The sequence below is a fragment of the Phyllostomus discolor genome, chromosome 9 (genome assembly GCF_004126475.2).
Source record: "Phyllostomus discolor isolate MPI-MPIP mPhyDis1 chromosome 9, mPhyDis1.pri.v3, whole genome shotgun sequence".
Lineage (NCBI taxonomy): Eukaryota > Metazoa > Chordata > Mammalia > Chiroptera > Phyllostomidae > Phyllostomus > Phyllostomus discolor.
In genome coordinates, this window is record NC_040911.2 from 22,939,919 (window position 1) to 22,963,950 (window position 24,032).

The 24,032-nt window shown below is 38.0% G+C and overlaps 1 protein-coding gene across 1 annotated transcript in view; it reads right to left on the reverse strand.

The window, feature by feature from the left end:
• Positions 1-21,502, reverse strand: part of PIK3C3 (phosphatidylinositol 3-kinase catalytic subunit type 3) — a 107,447-nt gene extending 85,945 nt beyond the window's left edge. Inside the window, exons 1-4 of the mRNA XM_028524375.2 lie at positions 21,342-21,502; positions 19,273-19,461; positions 18,447-18,590; positions 9,640-9,769 (exon numbers count right to left, since the gene is read on the reverse strand). Of these exons, the coding sequence (XP_028380176.1) occupies positions 9,640-9,769; positions 18,447-18,590; positions 19,273-19,461; positions 21,342-21,409 (531 nt within the window). The 5' untranslated portion in view covers positions 21,410-21,502. The remainder of the gene's footprint in view (positions 1-9,639; positions 9,770-18,446; positions 18,591-19,272; positions 19,462-21,341) is intronic.
• Between the last annotated feature and the right edge of the window lie 2,530 nt (positions 21,503-24,032).

The following is a 24,032-nucleotide window of genomic DNA, read 5'->3' on the forward strand; positions in this document are numbered from 1 at the left end:
CAGAATGATGTGAGTATCAGGAGGCATGTTTCATTGAGGACCATCTTTGGAGACTAGGCAACAGAGCATGTACTTATTGGGAAGTCCAAGCATACAATACAACTGACTGCTCAATTGCAAAAGGGCAAAGAGAATGGACTCTGGAGCTGGCAAAGTCTCTTGGCTGGGCTTTGGTCAGCAGGGAGAGTCTAGAATTAGCTACTGTAATTCCTAAATGATTGGCCCTTACCTTCCTCTCCAAAATAATCTCCTATAATTCTCCATCTGACACACTATACTCCTACCACCCTTTTCAGTTCTTCAAACCATAAAGGCTTTCACTTTTATGACTTAATGCCGATTAAATGATTAAATATTGGATGAAAATATTTTACTAAAATTTATAAAAATTTTACTGAACTATAAAGCACTGTGTAAATTGTTAGCAGCTGGTATAATTAGCCCATAATCTGTGTCACTTCATCTCCTATGGTGCTGACGACACTGTAGGCAGACTGGGGTATTTTCACCAGTTCAGAGCAGCTTCTAGTTCTCTCCAGGCTGGGAATGTCTATGGATAATAAGGACCAAAAATGAACTTTAACAATATATATTTCATTTTGGGTCTGAAATGTCAGTGACCTAGATCTTTCAAAAGAGAAAATGTGGCCCTGGCTAATATAGCTCTGTGGATTGAGCACAGGCCTGCGATCCAAAGGGTCACTAGTTTGATTTCCAGTCTAGGGCACATGCCTGGGTTGCAGGCCAGGTCCCCAGTGGGGGGTGTGTGAGAGGTAACCATGCACTGATGTTTCTCTCCCTCTCTCCCTTCCCCTCTCTCTAAAAAAAAATAAATAAAATCTTAGGGGGGAAAAAAAACAGAAAATGTACATTTTGTTAAACAGCAGGGTAAAACTAGTACAATCTGTTTCAAGTTGCATGTGAAGAAGTGATCCTCACTAGGGGGCCCACCCCAGGAAGAAGCTGGGTCAATCACTGACAGTGTCATTCTCTCTTTTTAAGGAGCACAGGTTCCCACAGAATTCATAAGGAGCCATATAGAGCTTGGAAGAGAAGTCCACTGTAACAGAAATAGTAGCATAGTTATTGAGCTCTAACTTCTCCAAGACCTAAACAGCAAGAGGTTTTAAAAGCTATTTAGCTAGAATAATCTGTGAGAACCAAATAACAACATGCCCAGGCAAACAGCTGAAACACAATCATGTATTATCAGATTTGATGGGAGGCCAGAAATACGTGCTTGAGAAAAATGTCTCAGATTTGTAGATGTTCGATACAAGTACCAGGGTCAGAATTACAAGTAGACCAACTTTCTACACTGTATATAGACTAAGAACAGCTGGGAAAACAGATGTCAAACCAAACAGTGACCCCTGGGAACAGAGATTTCCATGATCACCACAATTCACAACTCATTGCTCCTTATTCATATCTGTCCTACTGGACTATAAGGTTCTTCAGTGCTAGAGCTATGAATGGTTGTCAGAATTTAGAATTTATTTATTCACTGAATACTTGTATTCACTGAAAATCCCTTTAATGTGGAAAGGTGACAGAATGGAAAACAAGTGTTTGTGCATTTGGAATTTCTGCTCCAGAGCTCGGGGGAATTGATGGGAGAGGCAGTGATACTGAAAACAGGAAGATGGAAAAAGAACCACCCTGCTGTTGGTCACTTTTCCCTAGTATTGACATGGAGACACGCCTCAATTTATTGCACTTCGCTTTACTGCAATTCAGATGTTGTGGGTTTTTACAAACTGAAGGCAAAACCCTTCACCAGCAAAAAATAAAAAACAAACTGTCTTTATTGCAGTGGTCTAGAATCAGACCTGCAGTATCTCCAAGGTATGTCTGTACTCTCAATGTAAACATGTAATACTTAGTTGTTTTAAATTTCAAACTTCCATCAGGTCCCCTGCTCTGGATAATCAAGAACATTAGAAGGAGGTAGCCAGCCCTCACAAAATTTAAAATTAGGAGGGGATAAACCATTTTCATGGTAAATACCTAAATGAGTCACTAAAAATGAAACCGTATGAAAGTAGTGAACAGAGTGCTGTGACAGAAATTAACGGGGGTCTTGGGAAGGCGTCTCAGGGATGTAACATTTGAGCAGAGACTTAAAGGATAAAGAATCAGCCAAACATACTGGATGAAATTTTCCAGGCAGAGGAAACAGCTTGTCTGTCAGCATGACATGCCCAGGCATTAAAGAGAGATCAGCATAACAGACCTCAGTAAACATTTAACTAAATAAATCAAGTTCTCTTCAAAGGTGTAAAGTAGGAAGTTCTATACATACATGAGATGCTTACTGGTAATCAACCTTCCTGAGGTCCTCAGGATCTAAATTTTTCTTTATAGTAGACACTACACTTAAAAAGCCTGAAGGGGTAAAGGAGAGGGTGAGAAACACTGAAAAAAATCAATGTTTACTACTTCAAGTCTGCCCAAGAATCTGTAGAGGTAAGTGAAACTGAAGAGAAATGACTATTGCTTTACAAATTCTCCTTAGCCAGTTTCTTCCATATATTTGTATGCTACTCTGTCTTTACAAAAGATATCAATGACCATGTATTTAACAAACAATGTCAGATAATGTGGCCCAAGTTCACAGATGCTGTGGAAGTTGGGTTACTTTTCTTTTGTTTGCTTATAACTGATGATACAATTGCTTAAGAAGTTTAATATGTAGCTGTGAAAACAAAATGAAAACATAAAAATATAACTTATGAATACAAAAACTCAGAGATATATACAAAAGTTAGATTCTGATTTAAAGCACCCACATACAACTTATAAAACTATGTCTGGTAACTTCTTTATATAGTATATAAGCAAGTCAAATAAGTTATCTAAAAACAACGCAAAAGAACCAAGTCTCATTTATTTTTTAATTTTCAAACCAATAGAAAATGTAAAGTGATTAATAGCTTTACTAAGCCCAAAATTTAAAACATTCTGAATACCCAACCACTGTGGATTGATGAAATGAATTATGGCATACCTATGCTATGTAAAATCCTGAAGTCTTTACAAACATGTTGTATTAGTACAGTAACTCCTCACTTAACATTCTTGATAGGTTCAGTGACTTTAAGCGACATGATCTGTAACAAAACTAATTTTACCATAGGCTAATTGATAAAAACAAAAGTTAAGTTCCTATGGTATCTTACCAACATTATAAGGAAATGACATCATTTGAAGATTTGCTGTATCCTAAATGACCTGAAACAATTTTGAGACACCATTAAGTGTGAAAGCAGGATTCAATTAAACACACACGATATGATCCCAATTTAAAAATATCAAGGCGGGGGGTGGAAACAGGAGGGAGGTGGGGAGGGTGGGGGCAGAATGGGCTGGGATGGGAGTAAAAGGCAGAAAACTGTACTTGAACAATTAAAATTTTTAAAAAAATGTTTAAAATTTAAAAAAAAAGGACTGTACCCCTGCCTGAAACTTACATAGTTTTGTTAACCAATGTCACCCCAATAAATTCAACAAAATATGCAAATTTAAAAGGTAATAAATAAATAAATGGAAAAAATCTGCATTCATTCATTATAACATACATATTGATTTACTGAAAGCATGTCAATTAAAATATTAATGATGGTTATTTCTGGATAAAGGATCAGAGGTGATTTTTTACAGTTTTTGTGCTTTAACAAGCTCCTACCATGGTAGAAGATGTATACTATCTTTGTAATGAGAAAAAAATAATGTTATTTAAACACTACAGCTCTTTTAAAAACAATTCACTGTGCAAAAATCTCTGTTGAGAAAACCATCGAAGTCAGCATTTTTAAGGTATGCTAACTAAAGTTTTCTTACCTCATAACAAAAACTCAAAAAATAAAAACCCATTTGATTAACATAACTTCACCATCTGAAATGAAAACCAGGTACTAACATAACTGCTCTCAAATTATTTCTTCCAAGGCCCTTCAAATAGAGCCAACCGAAGAACCATGTAAATTAAATGATTCTTCACATTTAAACAAGAGACACAACTGGAATCTGAATGAAAAATGGTCTCCAAAGCCACGATTTTAACAATTTCTCCATTTGAGTTCTCAATCTATGCTAAAGGGTTTTACAGGTAATTAAAGCACTTTATACATGCAAGATGATTATCATTACAGTTATTATTCCTCATAACGTTACTAATAACAATGACAGCATCAACCTGGTAATATACTTTGTTTTCGACATTTAGAAGTGTGCCTTCCACACACAACAGGTGATGATGGTGGAGAGTAAGAGGGCTCGTCCACATACTAGAAATAAAAATCCCAGTGAACTTCTCTAACAATTAATGCCTCAAGACAAGTACTCATTCAATGCAATGCATTCAGTGCAAAGTATTTCAGCAGGTCAAATAGTACTATATAATAATTTAACTCTAAGAGTCTCAATCCCACCTCACTAATGTGACAAAAAATTTTTTGTTACCTTATTCTCAATTTTAAAAAATTGTTTGTGATCATGATAATTTGTCAATGTTTATTCAAAAGATGTGGTGTGGCTAGCATATTCAAGTAATCCTGCAACTAGAACGATAATGTCAAGAGAGAAAGTCCTTTTCTTCTAAGATTTCCCTCAAAATGAGAGAAATATCTCACAAAACTTTCTAGTTCCTTCATGGCTCACTAAGAAATCAACAGTCTCCTGAAGACTAATTTAATTTCCAAGGTACCTTGGAAAATGGTGTTCTGGATAGCCGACACAAGCATTGTGATTACTAAGAAGGCAATAAAATGGTAACTCATCCGTTACAAATTAGTAAACTAGCACTCTAGACCAGTGCTATCTAACTGAACTCTCGGGAATAATGACAACATTCCGTATCTGCACTGTCCAACAAGCAGCTGCAAGACACATATGGGTATTTGGGTACTGAGCACCTGAAATGTGATTATGGCAAAATCATTATGGTAACATAAAGTTCTGAATTTTATTTAATTTTAATTAACTGAAACTTAAATTGCCACATGTGATCTGTGACTATTAAACAGTACAGCTCTAGATTATAAATAACCCTTTGAATTGATTGACATGAACCTATTCTCAAGATATTAGTTATTCTTGCATGAATTAGAAACATCTAGTTCCTCCTGCTAACAACCTGAGGCCTGCCCCTGAACCACAGTGACCCCATGCAGGCAATTTGAAGCTCAGTCTAGAACATCACATCTTACCACCACTTCACTGTACCAATATGCACACACTGGTCAACATTCCCTAACCTATCTGTGTCACTCAGACCACAAAACGTTTTTCATCTAGTCGTTGCACTCTCTTTGCCGCCACTTAATCAAATTGATGGAAACTACAGCACATTCCAAAGGCATCAAGCAGAGATGCTAAAATGAAAAGGAGACAGTAGAAAAGCATGCTTTTGTACTAACCTTTCGTGTCTAAAGCCATGGATTCAAATATAAATCAAACACTAAAGCTTGGTAGTCACATCCAAAACCCCAGGTGGATATGCGTCCTAGTCATAAAATTCTTAACATATGACAAGCTGAAAAACAGAGCAGATGGGAACAATGGGCAAATTCGCTCAAGGCCACAATCATTAAAAGGCTGGGTCATGGACAATGGAAGTGTAATAAATGCCCCAGAAGTCTGTCCTTTGATTATTTTCACAAATCAATTCAAACAGAAAAGTACTATATCACTAAAAATTAATTAGGGAAATTTAGAGATGGAAAAGACAAGATAATGAGGAAGATGGGGGAAAAGAGTGTATTTTAATATACACTTCTTCCTGCCCCCTACACTAAGAAATCCAATTACATAAAATAACTAAACTGAAGACTATTCAATTGTTTCCTTTTTTCACACTCATTTTTCCTCAGAGGAAAACTACCCACGTTTGCAAAATGGTGTCAAATCATTAGAGGTTAATTACACCAAAATTCTTCTGAAAGGACTTGATTTTTTAAAATGTTAAACGTAGAAATAAGGTTTTTAAACTTCAGTTAGTCATACTGCAGTTATAATTCTCCTTTCTTAGCTGAGCAATACATCAGAATAAGAATATTTAACCCAGCTTGGGTTTCAGATTGTTTGTTTAACAATTATGTAGCACCATCTTTTCAAAGGCCATTTAAACAGTTCATCTTCATTTCACAGTCCTCTTGTCCCATTATCCCCAGGCAGCCAAGACTTCAGCATGTCTAACACTGCAGTTCGAAATTGTCACTCTGCTATTTATTTTGGCTCGTGGGTACAATACATGGTAACTATGCTGCCCTATTATTAAGATTTATGTATACCTTTTTACACTTAAGCCAACTGCCTTCTCAACAATTAGAAACAATCATAGTAAATTCACTGGCTGGAAAATCAAAGTGCAACAAAAAATAAACCATTCCGACTAACCATTTAAACCTCATCTTTTGAATATTCATTTCTTGTCTTAAAAAGGGAGTGTGAAAAATATGAGTTTTACATTGAAAATTTCTGTTCCTACTATATGAAAATACAAACATGATCATACACATTCTTTCCTAGTTTTTAAAAGTATGTTACAGTAAAGACAATTTTCAAATATTTTGCTGAAGAAAATGATAATTTAACTGAACAAACCTTTTAAAGTGGAACCAGAAACCTGTGAGGTGGGGGAGGAAAGGTGAGTGACAGGGATGGAGGGAAAAAGAGAGCTATTCTGGAACAGTTTTAAACAAAATGAATAATTTCAATTTCAGAACATAACAAATAGCAAGTATACCCTCTTTCTTGTAAGTGTAGAAATTAAGACCATAACAAATACCAAAGTACACCTTCTCTGGGGTACAAGGCAAGGGAAACGGGCTCAGGAATCCAGTCTGAAAAATTTAAGGGACAAAGCAGGCACTAATCCAATAACAACAACAACAAAATCTGAGAGCACAACCACAGCACTCACATTAGACAGGCCCTGAGCAATACTTTGCTGCAGGCACAGTCATTGAAGAAAAAAAGTGACATGAACACAACACATTCACAAATGCAAACTCACAACCACATGTTCATTCTCTACTAAGGTGATAACTATAAAATCCAGGTAGATGAATAATCCCAATTATCTACTATTTCAGTGCTTTTAGATCACAGGATATATGCACAGCTACATAGAACCTCAGAAATCACTCATTCTGAATTTCTGATTTTACAGGGTTAGAAACGGTTTTTCCTGAGTCGGCTGGACAGCAAATCTCTGCCTCGTACTACAGTGCTCTTCCCACTGTACACTGCTCCCAAGTGTCTGAGCCCCAATTGCATGAAACCTAAGACATCACTTTTAAAACCCATTCTTCTTCTACAGCAGTAGGGATATACTAGGCTTTGGAACCTCATAGAACATGACCAACTGTTGCTTAGAGAAGAGTGAGACATATTAGCCCCAAGTGCCAAGAAATAAAAAGCTTCCTCCAAAGAAGGAGCAGTTACTTCAACAATGCTGCAAACATGATGCATTTTTTCCCCTTAAGAAATGTAATAACTGGTTTTAACGGTTTCCATTTAATTTCTGGGGAATGTGAGTTAACAGAAATGCAAGCTGTCACAGTATAGCAAGCTCTGAAGTCTCCACTCAAGTAAAAAGCATAATTCTTTTAGGGACAAAGACCTTTGAAAAAAGCTCATCTCCAATTAGCATCATAAAGACTGTAAGATGCATATTCTCATTAATTTTTATTCCTATTTAAAAAATTTAGAAACCAATGCATAAAGACTGACTTGAGAACTGTTACCCACTCTGGGCAATACAGACAGCATATAAATTTTAATAATTCTCTCTTGAAAAAGAAGGGCCCAACTCGCCCAACTCAGTTATAAAAAATTCAGATTACTAATGATGATAGCTACTAATTAACAAAAGTGATAACAAGGCCTCTTCCTAACCCCTCGTGTAGTGTGCATGCTTGGTCATCATTTCTAGAGTTGCAAATGTGCACTGATAACCAAAAAAATAACTACAAACTCACACGAGTTTTTAAGGGTTATTCTTCAATCATAAAGAGCTGATCATTATCAAGTCACATCTCTGTTTTCCAACTATAAAATTTAAAAGGTAAAAATGAGAAATGTGTGCTATGACATTTTGCTACAGTAGGAAGCTAGAAGTCCAGTTCAAACAAATTCTAATGCTGTATATATTGCTATTTGAAGGAGGTCATAGTCAGTTGTTATAAAAATTATTTTTGAAACTTTCATCAAAAATAATTGGGAAAAAATTAAAAACATATGAACAGAAGCCTAAATAATTCATTTAATGAGAAGCAAAGTGGATAAACCGTACAACTATACAGCTTTATATTTCTTCAGTCTGCCCATTCCCCCTCAAACTTAGTATTTCAACCATAATGTGAATCATAATGATGTTCTAATAAAGCCATTTAAGAGTGTTTGCTTCTTTAACACATTCTATGAAATTTCTATTAATTATTCAAGATTTACAAAAGCCATAGGGAAGATTAAATCAAAGTTCATCACTCAGATAAACCCTTAAAAAGTAGGTAGACAAATGACAAGTCTGAGAACCTTCCTATATCCCACGTAAGAATGTAAATAAAATCTTAGAATAAGCAGCTGAATTGAAAATTACACTTCATTTATTTAATTATGGAGGAGGATGGTGGTAATAGTAATATGGTTAGAAAGCCATGACATCATTTTTCCATAAGAGAACTATACAAAAAGACACAGAATGGACTTGACAGCAAAAACTTTATGTTGAAGCACAAAGCTTAGCCAATGCAAGTACTTATTCTCTGTAATTAGTATTTCTTCCATATACAGGCTTCAGGCAACAAGCTACAAAATTCTTGGGATCAAAACTTTCTCCAGACATGAGAGGTCCATCTATACTAATAAGATTGCAAAGAAAAAATACATGTAAGAATGAAAAGAAAGTCTTTTAAGAATTGTAAAAGGATCTATTTAGCATAATGCTTTGTGAAAAAATTTTGAAAAAATAAGCTATATTGTTCTGATTTAAGCACAGATTTGAGCTTAGCTTTTGTATTTCTAAATGAAAACACTTCATTAAAACAATTTTGAAGGAAAAAGGTAGTAACTCAGTCTGCTTACAAAACTAGATTAACTAATAGTATATGGAATCTTCACTTCCAAAGGTTAAGAATTTCTAGCATGTAATGTGTGGCATCTTTAGGACTATGTCACAAAAAGGTTGGTGGTCATCTTGAAAATATCACCAAAAGCTCCACATTTTCAAATCTGATGGAATTATAGACACAAAAAGCCCCATAATATACGATTCCATTTACATGAAATATCCAGAATGGGAAAATTCACGAAGATAGAAAGCAGATTAGTAGTTGCCCGTGGCTGGAGGGAGGAGGGAATAGGGAGTGACTGCTAAAGGGTACATGGTTACATTTTTATGAAAATGCTCTAAAATTAAATAGTGGTGATGATGGTACAACTCTGTGAATCTATTAAAACTCAATGCACTGTACACTTTCCAAGAGTGAGTTTTATGAGACGTAAATATTTCAATAAAACTATTAAAAAATTAAATCTAAATTAAAAAATAATATGACAGAACTCATGGTGTTAATTTATACTACAACAGACATCATTCAGAGCTTTCCACCTGTTCCAATAGTTTCTTTCTACCTTGGCGAGGCGGCTCATCTGATCTTCTGAGACAGTACTGCTTGTTCTGCCAGGAGTTTTCGTGGGTTCTGATCCATCTGCTTCCACATTAGGCCAGACTTTCAAATCATGCATCCCTTGGCGAAACATGCTAGGCAAAAAGAGAAAGTTCAGGGTAGAAGTAAATTAATGCCATTCATTATAGAAAATGTTGGATCCCTAAACAGAGAGAATCCCACACTAGGAAATATGTGTCTCTTTTGCCAAGCTTTAAACCTCCCGTGGGTTGTAAAGCAACTAAGCAACTTAAATCCAAGTAAAACACTGTTTTTCACACGCCATCCTTTCCCTCTCCAGGCAATCAGAACTATTACAGAGATTCTAAGGACAGACTGGACAAACAGAAGGATCAGTAATGGACCACACACCCTTCAACACTTCAGTGGAGATCTTAGAAGTAATAGAGACCAGATTCCCGCCCAATGAAAAAATGTCATATTCACAACAACTGAAACAAAATTTAAATAATTACATAACTGTCTACTTTAGGCGATGATTCAGCATAGCAAGCTGTACCGTCAAACTGTTTGGGTCCAAATCCCAGTTGTGCCATCTATGACCTATGTGACCTTGGTTAAATTAATTGCTTCACTTCTCTGTGCCTCAGCTTCCTCATCTATAAAATATGATTGTAAAGAGTACCTGTACCTCACAGGACTGTTAGAAAAATAAGTAAATCAGCACAAGTAAGAAGTGCTTATAGTATTAACTGCTACAAAATAGGTACAGGTTGACTCTTTTCCTGTCTTCTTTTCTATAAGAGCAATGTCTGATGGAAAATAAAATAGTGGATCCATATAAAGAAAAATTCCCACGTCTACAAAACACATAGTGAGAAATTCTGAGCTTGGTGATCCTACTTTAAAGTGAAACAATTAATGACCTTTGATTGTCATGTTTCCTTCAAAAAACTACCAAGAAGATCTAGAATACAAGTCTTCTGTTAGTGTGTCCTCCCTGTTTCAGTGTTTTTGTTTTAACAAAACCATTCAGACAACATAACGTCTACTCAGATAGTATCCCCCAAGGCTGAAAGAGCAGGCTGCCAAAGAACAGGCAAGTCCAAAGCACTCTGCACACCGACATTAAATATTTTTAAAAATAAGGTACATGTTGCGTGCATATATATATATATATATATACACACACACACACACATTTTTCCAATCTTTAAAAACATTGCACTTAACTGTAAAAGTTTTACATGAATCTTTAAAACTATTATTATCATGTTCTGACTAATGGAAAATTTCTTCATAGATTTTCCTGGAGTAACAAAGAGGATTTTCACTGAACATTATGCAAAGTAATGATGCCATAAACATTTAGTTTGGGAACTATAAAGGATGGTTAGAAGCTCATGAGCACAATAAGATTAAAGACCGTATCTGTTGCAAAGTCTCTAAGGTGGGCAATAAACAGGTAATATGCAGCAACCACATCTGCAAAAGCTTTACTTGTAAGCGCAACACAAATGCACTGACTGGCTGTGGAGAACCAAAAGTCTTAGTATTTGCCATGTTCAAGATCAAAAATAAAAGTTGCATTACAAAAAAGCATATATACAAGCCTTTCATAAAGTTCATTTTCTTTCCAATTCAAATGAGATACAGATTCAACATCAAGCAGACCCGCTTAGTCTCTAAGAAACTGGGTACAGCGAGGTGACAACATCTCTTTACATGAATATCCTTAAATCTACCTTCAGAAGCCTCAGAAGGTCTCCACTCCTTTTCTCTACCTCCCTACACTCCAGTGACTACTTCAACTGGCTGAACTTAACTAAATCAAAAATAAGTACAATTGGCAGGAAGTCAGTTTACTAAATGATTTAGGTGCCTTGGGATGGATCTGGAGAGTAGATTTAAGGATGGGGACAAGGAGGGCGGGGGTGATAGCGAGTGACTCGAATGATCAAGTAAACATATTACTTTTTTGACACTAATGGAAACTTTGTAGAGTTACATAGCCTCCAGGTGGCAAGCCAGAAGATGCTCAAGAGCATCGTGTCCACTGGGAAATTAAGCCAAGCAGGCAACACAAAAGAAACAGCACAGCAGGCCCTCCTTCAGATGCCAGCGGAGGCCCCAGCAACAGCTGCTGCTGCTGCTCCAGCTCCCAGTGCCAAGCCACTACAGCAGCAACCGCCCTGACTTCAGAAGTCACATTTGGAAAAGACATCTGCAGGAGAAATCTGCAGCTTGCCTATGGTTCTTTGCCAATTTAATCTAATGATCAATCCATTCCTCGCCTACTTAGAAATCTCACAAGCTAGACTTTCAAAATGAGAACCATTAGTTATTCTAGCCATATCCTAACAGACACGGTCTTTCAATTATTAATTACACTATTCTTCAAGAAGTACTGCTTCACACTGACTCAAGTATAAAAAACAGATACTTGCAAATGGCAAGAGCTGATAGCCATGAGATTCCCAATACTATAATTCAACTATTAGATGCTTTGAGGACCACTATTTAAAGCCTACTAAGTCCATACCAGAACTATTTAGGGAACAACTGGGGAGCTTCTGGTATTATTTCACTGCTTAAAGAAACATTTGAGGAAACTACTGTTTCCCTAAGTCAGGAGGATATGGAAGCGCATGGCATGATTTTTAATGGGAGGTGGAAGAAAATCGGCACAGGCTTCTGGCTGAGGACACTCAGAAGACCCAGGCTGACCTCTCTCCCTCGATGCCAGCAGCACCACGCAGAGAGGCAGCTGTGCAGCGGCTCCAGTCAATGTTTGCACTCTGCTGTGGCGCCTGGAACTCCTGAACAATTCAGAGCTGCACAGGAAGACCAGCATCACTCTAGGGAATTACTGGGCTTGTCTCCACCGAAACTCAAAGAAAGACCCCAGGACACAGAGTGAAAAAGGAGTTATTTTAATTTTATACATTTTCTTTGAATTCCTTCTTCTGAGGTAAAGGTCGGTATAAGTGTCAGCCTCAAGGGAATAGCAGAAAGGGCTCTAGGTTTTTTGCATTCCTTCCCCACTGTTCAAAGTATCCATGGAACTAACTCTATGAAAATCTAATGTTCATTTGGCTAAATGCCCTACCATATAGGAGTTCAACAAGTAAAAGAAAATGTTGATGTAAAACCTTAAGTGACAGTTAGCTGAATCTCCCCTTATATTTAACTAGGCACAAACAGAACCATTCTAATTAAAGGACTTTTTTTGTAGGCATTTATACATATTTGCAAAGCAAACAGATTTAGTATCATTTGTATTTCATTGGAATTTTTTGCTTTAATTCTAATACTTAGTGACATTAGTAACAGTTATTTTCACTGTATTTATTATTACCTGCCAATGTTAAATAATACTTGTTTTCCGTGTACAGCTGGATATTAAATTTTTGCTTTCAACTAAATTGGAAGCAAAGAAAAGTGAGCTGACTTAAATAAAAAATATCAAGTGAATAAGAGTGTATGTATTTAGTACAGAGACATGCGGGAATTCTGAAAGCAGTAAATCAATGACTCGTCTTTGAGGAACCTTGCTCTCCAGGAGGTAATCTCTCAGAATCAGTGCTGCTCTCGGCTGTGTTTCATTCATTTGTATGTAACATCTGATGTGTTCAGGACATGGAGGGACAGCATGAGCTATTTTTCCAGTTAAGAGAAAATAGATGACTCTCCAAGATTAAAAGTTTTACTTCATTTGATACCAAAAAAACCCCTAATTGAAATTTAACCCCCACTACCTTCATGGAAATCTTTGGGCTTTAATTACTTTGTAAAGTAGAACAAATACTCCGGTTTATGTTCAGGCACATTTCTGGCATGTTTGGGAGAAAGGCAAGGAAATTACTCTTTTACTGGGATATACATACAAATACAAATAAAGTGGGTGCCAGAGGACGGAGTAAAGGAAGAAACTCTGAAAAGAACTGTATGCAAAAGTCATATAAATAGATTACTATGAAAAGGTTAATGCAGTGTGTCTCAAAATATGGTCCACAGGCCACCACTCACAGAATCACTGGGGATGCCTGTTAAAAATGCTGATTTCTTACACCCCCACCAGAGTCTTAATGAGTAGTGAGAACTCGGGAAGGGGCTTTTTTAGTGAGCTCACCAGATGGTTCCTATACATAGATTGCCTACTACTGACTCCATGTACTTTTTAAGAACTTGTCAAAATCTGAGGGAAAGAGTATCACAAACGTCAATCTGAGAGTTTATTTGCTTTAGGCAGGTCATCTCACCACACTTCGGTGGGAGTTTCAATGGTTTCACACCCATGTCCTAATCAGAGTGCCCCAGAAACTATGCAAGTATGCTAAGGTCACCTAAAATGCACACGGTGCTAAAGAGGCATGTTTATGAGGGAACCTGCAGCTAATATTCCAGAAGGTAAACCACTTATGATGAGGCCAGGAGGAAAAACCACGAGGTCTACCTGCCTGCTTCTCAAGAACACTTAACCACTAAGACTCTAGTATGAGAAATAAACTGCTGTGTACTTTTTCTCCGAGGAAAGCAAACCCCACCCTAGAAAAGTAAAAAGGAACAAACACTCTGGAAAAGGAACAACACTTATTTGGTAATATGCCTGTTCTACTGAAACATGCTATTTTATCAAAGTCTCAGGCTATGTCTGAATTATTATTCCTGTATAGATTTCAATAATAAGTATCTCTTTAATAGCTACATTAAACTAAAATACCCACTTATTACTAAACAATCAAGCTATTCTAAATGGAATTACATCTAGATTTTATCCACGAGTTTAAGCCTTTCTGAGACACCCTATTCCTGGATAGAACAGTTCAGTATTATTAAAGGTGCCGATTATCTCTTTAATTAACATATACAATTCAATACAATTTTTCAACAAAATAACAATGAGCTCTTTTTAAATTGAGGAAATAATATTAAAATCTGTCTGACAAAACAGAACGTCCAGAGAAATTCTAAAAAGAAAACCAGGGGACTTCCGGCAAGATGGAGGAGTAGGTGGACACACCGTACCTCCTCGCACAACCAAGATTAGAACAACAATAATTTACAGACAGAATAACACCCAGAACTGACAGAGGATTTATCTGAATGGAAGTCGGACAGCCAAGAAGTTGAAGTAGACCCATATATCCAGACTGGTAGGAGAAGACGAGCCAGGCGGGCGCAGGGCTGGCACGGGTCGGTGGCGCGCGGAGGTCGGGGAAAGTCTGGCGTGAAATCGGCGCGACAGCCATCCGGGGGCGCAAGAAGGCAGCGGTGATCCCTGAGTACGCAAGCTGCGGCTGGCAGACCCAGAGGGGCAGCGATTGTGGACCAGGGCAGAGCTCACAGCCAAGGATCCCAAAGAAGGGTCTGAGTCCAGGGGAACGGAACTACCACCATTGTTCCCTCCCATCCCTGCTCCCGCCCCCACCCCACCCCCACATATAACGTCATAATCTAGCGACTGGGGTGTCCAGCCCTGGTGAACACCTAAGGCTCCGCCCCCCACTGTAACAAGAGCGACCAGACCGGAAAAAAAAAAGGAGAGACAGGGAAAGACATGTTTCCAACAGAACAGATCAGTCCCCCAGGACTCATCCTTTTGAGTGACCAAGAAACAGCCAATCTATCAGATACACAGTTCAAAACACTGGTGATCAGAAAGCTCACGGAATTGGTTGATTTTGGGTGCAAATTAGATCAAAGGATGCAGGTTACCATAAAAGAGATGCAGGAAGATACACAGAGGAGAGCCAATAGTGAAAGGAAGGAATCTGAGTCTCAAAACAATACTGTAGACCAGAAGGAAGATAGAATCAACCAAGCAGGAAAGCATGATGAAATAAGAATTCAAAAAAACGAGGAAAAGCTTAAGAGCATCCAGGACACCTTTAACCGTTCCAACATCCGAATTATAGGGGTACCAGAATCGGAAGGGGAAAGGCAACAAATTGAGCACGTATTTGAACAAATAATAAAGGAGAACTTCCCCAATCTGGCAAAGGGAACAGTCTTCCAAGAAATCCAAGAAGCTCAGAGAGCCCCAAAGAAGTTGGACCCAAGAAGAAACACACCAAGGCACATCATAATTACATTAGCCAAGGTAAAAACGAAGGACAGAATCCTAGAAGCAGCAAGAGATAAGGGGACAGTAACCTACAAAGGAGTTCCCATCAGACTGTCAGCTGATTTCTCCAAAGAGACCTTACAGGCAAGAAGGGGCTGGAAAGAAATATTCCAAGTCATGAAAGACAAGGATCTACATCCCAGATTGCTCTATCCAGCAAAGCTCTCATTTAGAATGGGAGGGCAGATAAAGTGCTTTTCAGATAAGATCAAGTTAATGGAGTTCATCATCACCAAGCCCTTATTTTATGAAATGCTAAAGGGACTTATCTAAGAAAAGAAGATAAAGAAAAGACATGTATAGTAAAAGGGCAGCAAACTCACAATTATTAACAACCACACCTAAAGCAAAACCAAAAGAAACTAAGTAAACAACTAGAACAGGAACAGAACCACAGAAATGGAGGGCACATGGAGGGTTAGCAACAGGGGAGTGGGAGGAGGAGAGAGGAGGAAAAGGTACAGAGAATAAGTAGCATAGAAGGTAGGTTGAAAATAGAAAGGGGGAGGGCAAGAATAGTATGGGAAATGTAGAAACTAAAGAACTCATACACATGGACATGAACTAAAGGGGGGGAATGTGGTTGGGAGAGGGGGTGCTGGGTGGAGGGAAGAGAAGGGGGGAAATGGGACAACTGTAATAGCATAATCAATAAAATATATTAAAAAATTTTAAAAAAATTAAAGGAGAACCAATGAAGAAGATTATCCCTATATAATATTAAAACATTTTGAGCCTTAGCTGGTGTCATTCAGTGGATTAAGTGCCGGCCCGCAAACCAAATGGTCGAGGGTTCGATTCCCATTAGGGCACATGCCTAGGTTGTGGGCCAGGCCTCCAGTAGGGTGCCCATGAGAGGCAACCACACTTGATGTTTCTCCCCTCTCTCTCTCACTCCCCCTGTCTCTCACCCACTCCCTACTGGACAAAATGGATCAGAATTAATAAGTTTGATAATCTTTAGATTAAGGTTTCTACTGTTTGGCAGTGAAAGAAAGTAGGACATCTTTTAGAGACACCACTTCTGGGGCAGAAAATTGCCAATGAGCCTGGAATAGCTTGTCTGCCAGAAAGCACAAAGCTACTAATGACTGCTGGGGTACTCTCAAAAGGACATGGGGTCAACTTGGAGGGGCTCCTATCGCACATTACAGAGAATAAAGATGGAAATATTTCAAACATGTTAAGAGTAACAGTTCATGACAAAATTTAAAGACAAAAATTCAAAAGCCATCAGGTTACCAGGGCAGTACCACATTCTTAAAACAAATGAAAGTTAAAAAAATTAAAAATAAAACATACACCTGTCTTTCCTACAGAAAGCATATATTAAGGTAATTCAATACTTGATAAATGACCTTTATCAAGTTCTTTAAAGAAAAATTCCACTTACTATGCAGAGAGAATAACAGAATATCAACAATTCCCTAAAGATAAAGAGTGATTCCTCTGTTCCAGAAGACAAGTGATAGAAATATGGTTTTGGTTTTTTTCCACAATCAACTTCTATTATCTGTAAATTTTTAGAAATTATACTAACAAGTTTTCTATTATAATCATTACCATTATTAGAAAATTAGTGCTTTTTAAACCTGCTTATTGCCCTTTTTATCACTATTATAACTAAGCAGAAAAAACAACGCTATTACAGTACACACCATATGGTCTTTTTTCCTGAAAGCAAGAGTCCTACTTCCAATGACTATTTTCTAATAGGAATCACATTACCAATCACTAAAAGTAGAGCAATATAAATTGTGTTTCTTGATTAATCTATTTGCATATCTCATAAGAAATGTGTCAAATTCAGTCTCAAGAATGACAGAACAATGTACTGTTGGGCAGGAAGGATAGAAAACCAAGGCAAGGAGGAGGAGGGAGACACGTCTCACCCACTGACTCAGCAGTCCCAAGCCTGGTCTGACAGTACTGCCAGGTATTCCAGCATCACAAGAAATACCATGCTATCATGGGAGGAGGGGAGTCCTTGAAATTCTACATATGGTTTCCACTGTGTGGGAGAAAGCCTTTGAAACTATGCTTTCATCCCAAGGTCTAGAAAGGGGAAGAGGAGGGGGTCCACAGTGCCCAAAGAAGCAGCCCATAAAACAGCTTTGGCTAACTGCCTACCTCTGGTCACTATCTGTTTTACATGGGTATCCCTAATGCTTACAGAAAGAGCCCATAAATAGCTTTGAGTAACTGCCCCAACTTTAACTGCCTCCTGTCATATACCTGTCTTACAACAAGATGAACAAATGGGGTCTAGAGCAGGATAAGAATTTGGGCTAACAGATGCCCACACATACCTGCATTTGGGAAGTCACGTCCCCCCAGGGGAAACTGGCACCCCATTTACCCACCAATCAATAGGTAACTTCTTCACCACCATCCTGCCAACTGTTTACATCCTCAGGACAAATGACCTGACGCTTTCCCCCCCTTGCTCTTCGCCATTGAAGCCTATGCCTTTCACCCCCACATCAGCAGGGCCCATTCTCTTCCATGAGAAGGTATCACTAACAAACTTTGCTTGGTTGGCAATATAGACTTGCTAATATGTAATTCTTTACTGCGCCAGCAAGAAGAAGAACCTGACTGGGCATAAACCATTTAAGCTTCCCAGAAAGAAAAGGACCAGAAAACTACAACATCCCTATAGCTTGGGAGAATAGAATGCTTACCCATATTTCCCAAAGAGTGACACTGTTGTCCCGCCGACAGGCACTGCCTTTCCTGGTCCATACACATCCCATATAGTCAGGGCCACTTGGGCATTCCTGGGCAGGTCAGGGTATTTCACAGGCAGTTTTAGCCACTCATTCCAGCTATGGAAACAAATCAATATAAGCATAATTTTACTTTAAATCAGCAAACCATATGAACTTAAAAAAAAGTTTCATATAATAAAAATATGATCTAAACAGATGACAATAAATCTCTCTTCACAAATCTGAGCTCCAAACATCTAACTAGACAACATTTAAGACTATCAAGAAGTATTAGCCCTGGCTGGCGTAGCTCATTGGATTGAGCGCGGGCTGAGAACCAAAGTGTCGCAGGTTCGAATCCCAGTCAGGGTACATACCTGGGTTGCAGGCCATGACCCCCAGCAACCGCACATTGATGTTTCTCTCTCTCCCTCCCTTTCCTCTCTAAAAATAAATAAAATCTTAAAAAAAAAGAAGTATTTATGTGTTCAAAGACACAGAATAGAGAATTTAGAGATGCTACATGTGGTTTTCATTGGGTCATTTTGTGAATCAGTCAAGTTGTTATAAAAACATATCAATATACTAAATACAAACAAACTCACTTCCATCTTAATTATGCTTAATACTTTATCCTATCTGAGTAGGTTACTGCTTTAAACTTTTCAACCATTCTTATAAGTACTAAAGAAATTTTTTAGGAAGTTCCCCTGTAATCACTACCAAATCACAGTTAGCAACACGTATAAAGAAACGGGAGAACAGTCTGGAACCCACCATATGCAAGACAACTACTTACTTCCATCTTGTACTAAATGCCTTGTAAGATGTTCTCACTGGCAAGGCCAGAGGCTTCCCTTCTGCAAAAACTTGACAAGTAACATAAAGGTCAGAGCATGTCTCTTGGTACAGTCCTGAAAACTTCAACATCGGGTCTTCTAGAACAGCTTTGTAACTCTTTTGTTCTCTCTTGCCTTCCAAACTTCCTCTGGAAGCATAAGAACAATAATGTTCAAACATTCTGTTAAGCATATAGATAACAAATACTAAAGACTTTATGGCTGTTACAATAAATTTATATTACTCAAACCAGCAGTCCCCAACTTTTTTGGCACCAGGGACCAGTTTTGTGGAAGACAATTTTTCTACAGACTGGAGTTGGGGGAATGGTTCTGGGATGATTCAAGCACCTGACATTCAAGCTCACCGCCTGCTGTGTGGCCCGGTTCCTGACAGGCCTAGACGGGTCCCAGTGTGCAGCCCAGAGGTTGGGGACCCCTGACCTAAACATTTTCCTGTATATGACATTCAAGTTACTTTTACATCTAATAAAGGTATCTTTCCTTAAAACCATTTCTATCTTCATCAACATATTCCTCTATCTTCTTAACTTTAAATCCTATCATTAACTCTTGGTCTACCTTCTAGACATCACCAGCTTTCCAAGCCTTGATTTCATTTTTATTAATTCCAAACTGAGCACTTATTTATCTATTCTTTCAAATGATTTCTTTACTTGGCATAGAGGCCCAGAAATGAGAGACAAGATAAACAACACAGCATTACAAGAAAATGTTAAGTCCTTGCTTCTGTGGGGAAAACTTACTTTTAACTGCATGTTCTTTTTATACTTTCATTTTTTTCTATATAGATGTATTATCTGATCATTTCTTTAAATTAAAAAATATGGTGTTGTAAGTCATTAAAGATAAACACAGAAAACTCTAAGAGGTAGAAACGTCAATTGGAAGTCAAGATTGTGTCAGACATTGTACCAAGCATTTTATATACTCTTTCTTATTTATTTTTCACCATATGCTCATTCTATAAATGATGAAGCAGAGACTCAGAGATCAGGGATCACAGAGTAACAGAGATGAGAATAAAAACCCAGGAAGAGAAGGTCGAAGCCAACATTCTTCCCACCACAGGAAGATGCTGTACATCAAAGTCTTGGAGTTGGGAACTCTAGTCCCAGAAAGATGTCTGAAGAGAGCCTGAACAATATCTTAAAAATGAAAAGCAAAGAGGAGGGAGTCATAACAGAAAACAAACAAACAAAACCAGCAGCATATACATGGTCTGTCCGGAAAAAAATCCAGCCATTGTTAATATATTAAGAGTAGTGTATACAACATCAATGGAACCTGGCAGCCAAGGAAAGTGGACTGGAATAAACATGCATGTACAATGATGACTTCACTGTACTAGTCAGTGGGTGGTAGATTCCATTGAGTAAGTATGTGTACTGTGTGGCCACCATTCAAAATGACTGAGCAAGAACAGCAACGAACCTGCATCAAATTTTGCATTAACCTTCCCAATTTCCCTGGCGAAACAATGTCAGACTGTCCAAAGATTCTTCTCAACTCTCTACCACATTCACTGTTTCTAATACTACTGTACACCCACATGGTCATCTCACTTTCAGCATCTGTATCTGCCTGTGTCTACCTTTCCATAACTTCAGCCTGCGCTCCACCTCCAAGCCCCGCTCCAAAGTAAAGATCTTCCCATTATTAACTGCGGGACGACTTTACGGACACTTGATTTCTTCATCTGTAAAACTGGATAATCCCTCAAAAGTTGCTGTGCACATCAAAATGCTTTGAAGAAAGTAAAACACCGTGGGACTTAAGGGATTATTCTTAACAGCTGCCCTTCTCCCAGAAACGGTGTCCTCAATCCTTCCTCCACAGCACCCCTCTCCACGCTCCCGTTTTCCTTCGCAGCCCTGGCCACAACCCTCCCCGCCGCCCCCAAGCCGGCCCTCAGACTAGTAACCTCCCTCTCTCTCTAACCCATAGGTCCCTGCCTCCCTGTCTCTCAACTTCAGCAATGCCAGTCCCTGTGCCCAGATTCTCTTACATCTTAAGCTGCACGTTGATATCCAGGTCACAACTGTAAATATAGTGAAACTTCTCCGCTTCCCCCATTGCACCTCTGCAAAACGAGACCCTACCGCTGGAAGTAAGGCGCCGGAAAACGCCGGGATTGAACCAGCTGGGTCCGAAAACAAGAGCGCTTCCGGTTCCGCCTCTCACCCTGGGCGGCGCCAATCCTTGCCCCGAGCGAAACTAGACGCGCCGGAACTCCCCGCCCATCTTTCCTTCTGCGCAAGTGCAAAGGAGACCTCCATCTTGCTTAAGGGTAAATAATGTCCAGAAACGCCGCGGGTCAGGTTACTTTCCAGGCTTTCTGTGTTGTTTCTGTTTTGACGGGACGTTTTTGTTGTTGTTGCTAAGGAGACAAGGTGACTATTGGGCTTGAGCTGTTGCTATAATCAATACAAGAGAAAATTCGTTTCGTGAAGAATTGTAACAACTTTCACTGGCTACAGGCGAAACAAGGAAGTCACAATAAGTGGAAATTCGCCAAGTATAAATTTCAGTAACCTTTCTAAAAATGTAGATTTAATAAAAAATTTGCTGTCTCAAGCAACGACTTCCTCTTTCTGCTCTAAAGAATGGAGAAAGGACTAGACAAAGCAAAAAAATGAATTCCTGGCATTATCAGGTCTTATGCAATATTTGGCAAAGTGCTTAGGTGCTTGTTTGCACTGCGTGTGTTCAGACCCACTGTAGCTTTCAAGACTGTAATTCCAGAAACGTCAGTAATGACTCCAGAACTCAGTTTTCTAAACCCTCCTACAACGCTTGTCTTTCTAATATTTAATATTATCTAAAATTGTAATTTCATTTCCAACTAGAGTCAAACTCTTTGAAGGCAAAAATGGTGTGCCAATATAGTTCTGTTGCTGACCTCATAGTGCCTAACACGTTAGTACCTAGTTTAATAATTCACTTTTATTATTATTGGCTATATGAATAAAAGTCTCCGTTTTCTGTGTGTTGTTTTTTAAGTGATGCATTGTAAGAGGGAAATCACTAGAGTATGTATAATTTACAGTAATTAGAGAAAAATATCTTTAAGGGAGTGGTTAGAAGAAATGTAGTTCCCTTCAGGGGAAAAATTAAAAAATGGCTAATGTACAATGTTTTGTCCTCAAAAAGAAGTTTTCAAAAATATTTGTGAAAGCAAGATTGAGAAAAGTCATGATAGCTATCCTACTATAATAACTAAAAATCCCAACAGAAAGAGAGCAGAGTTAATTCGTACCTAAGTATAACTACCACCAATGGCTGGAACTTACAAAAAAATGTAGATGTAGCATGCAGTAAAAATTGACCTTTCGAATTGTCAGAGCTACCCCACAGTAAAACAAATGGTTACAAGTGCCCTGTTTATGGATAATTTCAGCAGTGGGTGTGAGGTTTGATGTCAAACAAGCTTCTCAAACTTAAATAAAATATTGACAATTTGTAAAGAACTACATTTTCTAAACCCAGTGCTGACTTAAATTACTTTTATTATAATGTTATTTAATGTCCAAACCTAAATAAAACTTCATATATAAACATACATCTATTTCTTATAAATTATTTAAAAACCAAATTTACAAATTACAAGAACTTTAAGTTAATAGCCCTAAGTAACAATGTTTTTGCTGAAATTCTATTGCATATGACATGCATATGACATCTACTAGTCTTACATAACCAGCTCTTTGAAATTCTGCTGGTCTATACTACTACATGCCATGGGCAATTCAGTTTTCTTGCCTCATTTTTGATTCATATTAACATGAAATCTTCATTAGTGTAAGTACTATGATCTATTTGTCCCTTACATGCTCCCCAAAGCATTTTTTTGACCTAAGTCTATCACTGTATTTTTCTCATTAGCTCATTAACAGTTAAGGTAATACTAGTCGGCACCTACACAGTCACATAACACACACAACACAGATAAAGGTAGAAAAATGAAGTGTTAGTACTTTGTTCTAAGATGTTTGTTCATAGAATCCAGCATAAACTTATATTAACTTTTTAAATATAATTATAGAGAAAAACATTAAAAATTTATTACAGAAAATCATAGAAGACTGGACTGTAATTGTTAAAGGCATTAATGCAACAAGAAAAATTAATGTGCCAGTAAAGAGGAGATACTTGTAGGTCTAGAAACATGGTAAAAGTCATAGAAGCCAAATCTGGCAGTTCCTTTCCTGGACCAACCATTGGTCAGGAAGATGTGGGTTAGTAGATCTGAGTACCAGAATACACTTGTCAAGGCCACGTCCATAGGGTAATGGAAGCCTTAGGCATTTTATTCTGAAAGGAAGAGCATGGTATTTTCTTTCCCCGTGTGATTTTTCACAGCTCATTAGTATAACACACACTTATGCAACACAATTTGCATTGAAAAACCCCCATGGTTCCAGAGACCACTGCCTGTCTGTAAAAAGATAACTTGTGTGCATAGGTCCTTCTTTTGTGTGTTAGGCTACGTCACTGACTATTTGGTTCTATATTTAATTCACCTTTGGAGTTGCCATTTTGATTTTATCTTTCTTTTGCCATCTTCTTTTAATTTTATGCTTAATTATTCAAATAATGGATTTTAATGATGGTTAAGGAATCTGTCGATAGTGGCCCATTCGTCTGAGTGGCCCAGGACTCACACAGTGATCATCAAGCTTGTTTTTGTCAACTTCTG